The 9,178-nt window shown below is 37.8% G+C and overlaps 1 protein-coding gene across 3 annotated transcripts; it reads right to left on the reverse strand.

The window, feature by feature from the left end:
• Positions 1-2,110: 2,110 nt before the first annotated feature.
• agtr2 (angiotensin II receptor, type 2) lies at positions 2,111-7,458 on the reverse strand. 3 transcript variants are annotated; one of them, XM_058774599.1, is made up of 3 exons: positions 7,440-7,458; positions 5,863-5,933; positions 2,111-3,831 (listed from the first exon to the last, which is right to left on the reverse strand). In XM_058774599.1, the coding sequence occupies exon 3, from the start codon at positions 3,784-3,786 to the stop codon at positions 2,689-2,691; it is 1,098 nt and encodes a 365-aa protein (XP_058630582.1). In that variant the 5' UTR covers positions 3,787-3,831; positions 5,863-5,933; positions 7,440-7,458; the 3' UTR covers positions 2,111-2,688. The 3 variants fall into 3 exon arrangements, with proteins under 3 accessions (XP_058630582.1, XP_058630581.1, XP_058630580.1); XM_058774598.1 differs by lacking the exon at positions 7,440-7,458 and adding an exon at positions 6,043-6,283; XM_058774597.1 differs by lacking the exons at positions 5,863-5,933; positions 7,440-7,458 and adding an exon at positions 4,294-5,843.
• Positions 7,459-9,178: the final 1,720 nt, after the last annotated feature.

Here is a 9,178-nt window from a genome sequence, read left to right on the forward strand (position 1 = left end):
ATGTGTATTGGCTGGAACAGAATACCTGCAGGAATACATTTATTAATAATTTCCTTTCATCAGTCAACAGAACACAACAAATTTTGGATCATGTGCACAAACGCACACACACACACACACAATCACGGTCCAGAGAGTGTGTGTAATTTGAGGCTCATAAGCCCAAATCCCAGCTGGTTCATTCTTCAAATCTAAAATAAGTAGCCTCATACTCAATTTCACAGTCAGATTCGAAAAGATTAATAATATATAAAATATATTTAGGTCATTTTTGGAATATTTACAAGGACAACATAGATGGATATTTTTCACGATGCTCAACACTCTTAAAAATGAAGGTGCTTCACGATGCCATAGAAGAAACTTTTTTTTTTTTCTAAATGGTTCCATGAAGAACCTTTAACATCTGAAGAACCTCTCTGTTTCACAAAAGGTTCTTTGTAGTGAAAGAAGGTTATTCAGATTATAAAGGTAAGAAAGAGATAGTTCTTTAAAGAAGCTTTGACTGAATGATTCTTTGTGGAACCAAAAATGACTCTTCTATGGCATCGCTGAGAAGAACCTTTTAAGCACCTTTATTTTTAAGAGTGTAGTGCAGTGGTTCTTAACACTTACTGTCATGCAGGAGTTGTCTTTGAAGGCAGTTTTTAAGTGCACTAATAGTAGGTGTGAGGATCACCAGCTCAGTGCTGTAGGGAACATGGTGATGGAACCGTGGTCTCAGTTAATCTTTATTATGATCTGAACCTGAAACCTTTGCATCAACAGACCAGGGGCCGTATGTGTAAAGTCGTAAGTGTGTCGAAAAGGTTAGACTTAATAATAAGTGTGATTCATAAAGGTGCTTAAGTTTTAAGACTAGGTCTCAGCTCCTACATTATTTACGATTGCTAGAGAGGTATCCTAACCTAGCTTGGAGTAACAAGATGGCAGCAAAGAGGAGAAGACACACATTTTCTAACAAAGATACTGCATGTATTGGAGTTATATGATGATATGGAGTTGATAAAACAATTCAAACTTGATCATCAAGAGAAATGTATACATATGGGCCCAGATTCTTAACTATTATGCAACAACCACCCTGGCTTCTTTATCAACATTTTTCATCAGTTTAAAAACATCCTCCCCCTGAATGCTTTATCTACTGAAAAGGTCCAAAATCTTGTTCTTGTCTTATAAAGAAACTGAAATTGAAATAAGTATTGACAGATGAGAACACTGATGTCTGATCATTACTTAGACCAGAGGTTTAGGGAAGACCTTGCATCACTGGAGCAAATGATAAGTATTTAAATAACAAATACAACAATAGGGTTCATGAAATGCAAAAAGGAATGTGAGAAAAAATTACAGAATGTGTAAAAAAACATTACAGAGAATATGTGCAGCAACTGTGCCTACAGGGAACGGCGGACCTTAAAAAAAATCAACTTGAAAAATATGTACTATACACTTCTGAACTATTGCTAAACCTCTCAGAGACAGACGCTAAGCAGGTTCTTCCAGATTCCTAGAAGAACTGAAGAAGAACTGTTGTTGGTTAAGTATGTTCATTACTCCAGCTGGTGTTCAAAGTGGTTCAGATGACCCTACATGACTTGAAAGGTGTGTTGAGCTACATCTGTTGTAGTGTGCATGCGCTAGCTCAAGGATCTATTTTTAAGATCTGTAATGCAGGCTATCGAGACAGCAGGCCTCAATAAAGCAAGATGCTAATTCAAATAATGGCTGTCACGATGATGTTGGTGTTTACAGGAATATTAAGAGCTTGGAGCTCGCAGAATGTTAATGCAAAAGGAAAATTAGGACAAGTGATGTTGTCCAGCTGATGGACCAGCATATGCTGTAAGCCAAGGTTGTTGTTTTTTATAGTAATTATTAACTATTAGTTAGATGTCTGCAAAGCGAAACACTATGCTGATGCACATAGGAACAGATTTAAGAATAAACGATCAGTAATGTGTAAAATACTGAATGCTAACTAGATTTTCATTTCTGTCAGAAATTCATAGTTTGAGATGACAGTCTTATTCTCATCATGTTGATTACAGACAGACAGACATATTGTCAGATAGATAGATAGATAGAAAATCACAGAACAAAACAGTAAAGTTGTATACTTGCAAACATCATTTATTGATGATGCTCCATTATAATAGAATTATAATTCAATTTACAATGATTTATCATTTTAACAGCTCATGTTACATTTTTGTGAGTTTGTATATTACAGCTTAAAGATAGAGTTTTAATCTGTCTGGCAGATTTCAGCAATATGAAGGACATGATTAGCATTATCTAACATTTGAGTGTTATTTATAACTCTGATATTACCAGTAATCCAAATGTTAAGACTGTGCAGCTGTAATCAAAAACCAATCAAAAATTATTTTTTTTAAATTGATTTATTATCTATGATTTGTGCAGAAAAATCAGCAAGTTCCTCATCCTGAATAAAGTCTGATCAAAGAATAAAATGTGGGCTATATTTCTACACATTGTTACGTAACCAAATATTGTTTATAGATGCTGGCGCTAATCACAACCACTGCGTAATTAGAAACAAGACACAGTGAATCTACCACAATTATAGCAACCAACAACAACATCAGTCCATGGAAAAGCATTTGACCGACACTGACACGGTCCTCTGCAGTTACAAGGTTGTAGATTCACCAGATTCCACTACGCGCTGCTCTGCTGCTCAAGGATCTCCATAGGCACGGTTTCTTTGAAGTCACTCAGTTTCCTGGAGAAGGAAGACAGTCTCGTGCTGATAGAATCTCTTTTCTGTGTCAGCATATCCCCGTAAAACTGCCACAGCTTCTCTTGGAAGTGATTTCCCACAAAACAGTACAAGAAAGGGTTTATGGCAGAGTTGGAAAAGCCGAGGCAGAGGAAGAACGGCAGGAGTTTATGGATCGCTTGAAGCACCCAGCAATCCCACTCCACACCCAGCTCTCCCAGAGCTCCGAGGAACGCCAGAACGTGGAACGGGAACCAGCAAAAGAAAAACGCCAGTACCACAGCGACCACCATACGCAATACATGGACCAGTCGGGTGGAGTCTTGCTCCAGGTAGTTTGGGGTGGCCAGAAGGTTCACGGCGATTCGGCTGTAGCAGGTTGCAATGACAACGAATGGCAAGAAGAACCCCAGGGTGTTCTTTCCAAGAGTTAAACCGGTTTGCCAGTAGGAGCTGGGGAAATAAATGACACAAGCCGTAACGTTGTTACTGGGAAAAGTGTGTATGTCACGAAACACAACTGTCGGCAATGTCGTCAAAGCTGCCACGACCCAAATGATGCCACTGACACATCTGGCCCGATTTATGCTCCTGCTGCTCTGAGAGTGCAGTGGGTAGACGATGGCATGATATCGATCCACACTCATACAGGTGATGAAAAATATACTAGCGTAGACATTTATCGTTACCAAACCTCCACACAGCTTACACATGACCTTCCCAAAAACCCAGTTGTAATCCAGCGAATAGTAAACAGCCCAGAATGGCAAAGAGCTCAGGAACAGCAAGTCCGACATGGCTAGATTCATCAGATACGTGTTGGCTACCGTCCTTCGGCCTGAACTGTGATACAACACACACACCACCAGCATGTTACCAAGAAAACCTAGCAGGAAAATGAGGCTGTACAAAGTGGGGATCACTTTCTTCTGGTATTGCGAGGCTGAGATGGATATGTAGTCGCATGAGTTTGTCATGTTATGGTGCAACAAAGACACAGTGGGTGCTGTCAGGTTATGGGTGGATTCCGTTTCCATGGCGTCAATAATGCAGGATGATTCAAGAACGGGAAATCTGAAGTTCTGAAATGAGAAAAAAAAAAAACACATAAGAGCTTTATGCAGTGATAGGGCAAATTCTCTTGTGAAGCAGGAATGAAGAAAAATGTTATTGTAGCATTGGGATAAAATGCAAAATCATCTTTCATGCTCCATTTATCTTAAACCTTCACTAAAACTTCTTGATCCCCTCAAGTAGGACAATGCAAGATTGTGAAACTCCTGAAAGTTAAGCTAAGAAAAAAAATAAATAAAACGGCTATAAATCACAGGCTGAATTTCACAGGTTGCCAGAATAAATAAAAAATGACTAAATAAAAGTGAGGAAAGTGTCTCGTGTGAGCTGAAAAGGTCTGCGTGACTATCCATAACATGTTCAAACCCTCCACGGACACTTTGAATCCTATTAAAGGAACTCATCCCACGGTTGTGGACAGCCTTATTGTCTGTCTATTACAAGCCATAAAACAGAGAACAAAATCCCACCGCGTGCTGACCGTCCACAGTCCACTGGGACTGATGTTGCAGCATCCTCTCCTCTACATCTTGTCAGTGTGAGAAAGAGAAATCTGTGAGAGAGAAATGTGAGAAAGCGAGTGTGTGTGTGTGTAACCATAGCTCTGGTGAGTTTGGTTCCAGCGCAGATGTGTTTTATAGCTCTCTGCAGGCTGCGCACAATACATCTGGTTACTGTTAACATAGGCGGGGGGCACACAAAGATATTGGATTGGCTGGGAAATCAGTTGTGGTGTTTGGGGGATTCAGTCCTGCTCCCCAATAGTATACTGTATATAACACAAAGTAGCAGGCCAGGCATTCTTTTCATATTTTTCCAATGAGTTCAGGTAATGTATGCATAATTGGACAACACAAACATACATCACAATCAGACTAAGTAACAAGGTCAAATCCTCTAGCAACTGGCAACAGTTTTTAGTTAAAGTTAATGGTAGTTATTAAGTCTAAAATGTAAATATTAATTATCTGGCAAACCTTGTGTTTTAGGTGACGTAAAGTTTAGGAACCAATTCTCGCTATTAACTAGCATATGCATATTACTACCTTGTTGGCTGTTTTTTAGTACTTAAAAAGAACATATTAATGCCTTGTTCTGCATGGCCATATTTTAAATCCCTTAATCGTACCCCATACCCAATTAACAACTAACTTAATAACTATTCATAAGTAGCAAATTAGGAGTTTATAAAAAATCATAGTTAGAGGTTAGTTAATAGAGAGAATTGGAAAAGCGAGACCAAGTTTCATTATGTTGAACATATTAGGAATCTGCTTACTCTGCCTGTGTTATACAATATGAAAAATATTCTCATCGTTCAAGTCTAACTGTCACGGTAACTCATTTATTAAGATTAACTCTGAGCCCTAAATTCACAGCTGCTGAAAATAATCCCAGTCATATTTCAAATGTTGCACATTCTTAATCAGAACGCTACGCCTGTCAAGTTAACACACCATTTCTGTTTAAGTCATTGGAAAAGCTTGAAGTTATCTAATAGAATAAATGAGAATAAGTATTTTTCAGATGCACCACTGAAACTATCTAAACTATTTCCTCCATATTTGGTTCATATTACATGTCCTATTGTTTTGGAGAAACAGCAAAGTCCAAAACTAACCAGAGTTATTCTGCTCTCTTGAAAAAAAATGACATTTAAATTCACAATTCTATCTAAAGTCAGCTAACTGTCCGGAAGTGCATATGTAAATAAAATGAGATGCAATCTGGCTTTCTAATTTCTAATACATTGCAGAAAAGAAAAGGAATAACGTGCAAGACAATGTAACAAGAACAGTGCTTTAGACTGCACTGCCATCATACTGTTTTCTTTTTGATAGTTTTTAGGCATTATTACTGGAATTATAAAAAAGATGATGATTATAACAATAGTTTGAACACTTAGGTTATGCATGTCCTTAAACATTTTACAGCTATGATTCTAATAATGTTAAGAAGTTAAGTTAACTTAAAAAATCCCATCATGATTATATTCAAAACTCAAGAAAATGACCACAACACTTCGTAGCTCAGAATACCTTTCAGTTTCCGGTGCAAAAAGTCAGCAGTCTCTCCGAGGTGTCGCTAAACCCCTGGCACACGTTTCACGCTGAAAACAGAGCCAAAGAAAGCTTGCTTAGCCCCCAGCAGACATTTCCATTTTGGAAGTGGAGACAATTCTTTGCGTGTTTAAGTATATGAGGGAGTAAACAGCCAACCAGATGTAGGATTTGCTCAAATATTTTTACGTCCACATTTGTCCACTGGGAAAAGGAGGGTGGAGATGGAGAGTGAGAGTGAGAGAGAGAGAAAGAAGGGTGAAAGTGTTCTTTTCCTTTTAGTAAATGCCTGCGTTCATTTTAAATGCATCAGACCAGCAACTCTGTGTGTGAACACCAAAGTGAGAGAGAGAGAGAGAGAGAGAGAGACTCCATATCCAGGAGGAAGGGTCCAGTATTACACACACATACCTAATGACCTGAAAAATTAAAGACAGATGTAGTATTTATATGTGCTGCAATAACATTTCATCATCTTTCTCAGCAAACTATCATGCAAATCTTTTTTCTAATGTAAATTTCCTTCTAAATGAGTGTTGGTCACTGGTCTCACAAGAATTTTGGGTTCTGCCTCTGTATGAATCGTGTCCTCTATCAAACATTTTATCCTGAGTGTGAAACCAGATAAGCTTCTTAAAACACAGGAAATTGAGAGACGTCAGAGGCTCCCCATTCACTCCGCTCTGTAGTTACCATGGCGACGACCCAGCGAGTGACCCCTCAGAGGTCACGGGCAGATGTGTTCTAACAATTTCATAACAAGGCAGATAATGATGTCTCAAATGAGCGGGGCTAAGATAACCGAAATTTGGCCAATTACGGATGACATTACCCAGAAGTGTGCGTGTGTTTACAAATCGGTGCATCCGATTTCCTTCCAAACAACTGAAGGGACAGATCACAGCGTTTCTCCTAGTGCTTCTGAGTTTCTTAGTGGCTGTCAAAACCAATTCCTGTAAACAAAACTTCTTTAACAAAACTTTGATCAACAGAAAACAATGTTGCAACAAAGACTTTTTGGTGGGGTTGCATGTTTAGAGTTATTGTGTCTCCTGAACCTGCTGGCTCAAATTCACCCTCTGTTTTGAAGAAATACTAGAACTAGGCAGCGATTGATTGGAGAAGGACCCTGGAATGCTGCTGCTGCCAGTAAACTCCAGCTGAGTTGATTCGTTTGGTATGGACATACTGAGCTATAACTTAACTTATAAATGGAGGCTGAAGGGGACAAGATGTACAGCTGTGGCTACTTAAAATTACAACTTTTAACGGCAGATGTATAACTCATGTAACTGACATCAGAGATGAACAGCAGCTGTTTTATAGAGTAAAGTGAATTTAACTTTAAAGCTGTATAAACATGTTCAATGACCATTTAAACTCCCCTTGTAGCATTCATTACTGCATACGCAGTAGTTTAAGTTATATTTTATGACTTCACTCGTCCATGGCCTGATATTGATCACCAAGTTCAAAATGTGTGTCATTGTTTTCTGATGTATTCATGTGCTGTTTTTTTATTGTGACAGTGAGTGTGACATCCAGCGTGCACTTACTCAAATCCATATCCATCCTCTGTCACTGATACATTTCCCTCTTCTCAAACACTTCCTTCTGCCATCCATCAAGAGAGAGAGAGTTAACAAATCTTCATTATTCAATCATACATTAATCTAAGACAAAGTAAGGAACATGAGAAATTCTAAATGAACACTGAGGAAGAAAAAAAATCCCTAAAAGTAAAACAATGACATGTTAGAAGTCAATAATAACTTCATGTCTTTGATTTGGTTTAGATTAAGGTCACATGCAGTTAGCCACATGTGTTAGCAATGATTACTTCAGAACAACAGCTGTAAATTACTTTGTACTAACTGAGAAACACGCAAGAAATGTTTCTTTTTTATGTGACCATTGTTCACAAATGGCAAAAATGTTATACAGAGATGATTCTGATGGACTATAAGAACTTGTCTGAGAAGCTCCTTGGCTTTTATTCTCTTCACTCTGATCTGAAGGACAGATTTCAGGTGAAAGGATTGCATGCGTCACTCACAATACAAAGTCTGCATTTCTTTCTGTTTGGCAAATTGTCAGTATCTTCAAAAGCCTTTTTAATTTACTAAAAGTATATTTCATCAGGATCAAATTGAAATGTATTCATTCTGACAGAAAATGGAGTGCTGCCTTAATTTGTTTTTTGTCGGTTTCTTTTGGCCAAGCTCATTTATATTGCTAGGTTGTCCTCGCTGAGTCTGTTCGTTTGTAAGGTGGTTCTCAGTTTTTTGTTGATCACAATGGACACGTATGTCACAACGTCCTGTCTTTAAAGAATTTGAATTTACTTTGATCAGTTTTATTAGTATGTGTTTAATATGCGTTTCAGTGTGGTCTTGTGTGATTACTGCAGGTAATTCTGGTCTCAGGTTTTAGTCTAAGTCTGGACAAAATGAGCTCAGTTCTTTCTATCACAAGGCTTTATGGGTTTTGTTCACCTGCTTTCAAGGTCTCATATTTGAAAAACTAACACTTGTGAAACTCGTTTTACAGCATTATGATTTCATTTTCAAGGCTTATGGTATAAGCTGGACTGCACACGTAACACTGACCTCAAACTGAGAGGCTTGTTGTGTAGATTATCATTAAATGGAGCGTCTTTGGGTCATTCCACAACTGTGGTGGCTTTAGCTTATCCATCTGAAAAATCAAAGAACAAAATTCATCAATTCCACATTAAACCTACCATGCTACATTAATTATGTATCATTCCATAACCAAGCTGTTATCTTATTTGTCATTTCATTAAAGATCACACTAAATAATTATCAAGTCAAAAATAATGATAATTTATCATTAGCTGTCATGCCGTTTTCTCAGTGACATTACTCTTAAATAAAATGAGTGAGAACCAGTAATGTTTACGGTTTATAAAAGAAAGGAAGGGGAAATAATTATCATTTATCATCATTTACTCACCCTCATGTAATTTCTCTCTTTTGTTTGCAATAACACCAATGAAAGTGAAGACTTTTTTCACTGGGAAAAAATGTTCTAAGGGATTAAAGTAATTGTAAATATTATCCAAGTTACAATTAAGTTAAGTTAATGGTGTTTTAGAAAATATGTAGTTTTCTATAAGAACTGTGTACATTGCGGGTTACTTGTGACTGTAACTCCAAGACTCCTCTAGAGAATGACAGATTTTCACTAGAAAAACACCAAATCTGAGGACTGCAAATTGACACGTACACATTGGGTTGAGTAAGAGCAGTTTCTCAAGCCGTGAAAATCCCTG

The sequence above is a fragment of the Onychostoma macrolepis genome, chromosome 05, assembly GCF_012432095.1.
Source record: "Onychostoma macrolepis isolate SWU-2019 chromosome 05, ASM1243209v1, whole genome shotgun sequence".
NCBI classification, from domain to species: Eukaryota; Metazoa; Chordata; class Actinopteri; order Cypriniformes; family Cyprinidae; genus Onychostoma; species Onychostoma macrolepis.

Excerpts from the sequence above, each read along its gene's own strand:
- agtr2 (XM_058774597.1), bottom strand. The coding sequence starts at position 4,338 with ATGCTGCAACATCAGTCCCAGTGGACTGTGGACGGTCAGCACGCG. Across the intron at positions 3,832-4,293 it reads CTGTGGACGGTCAGCACGCG|AACTTCAGATTTCCCGTTCT; the intron begins GTGGGATTTTGT and ends TTCTCATTTCAG.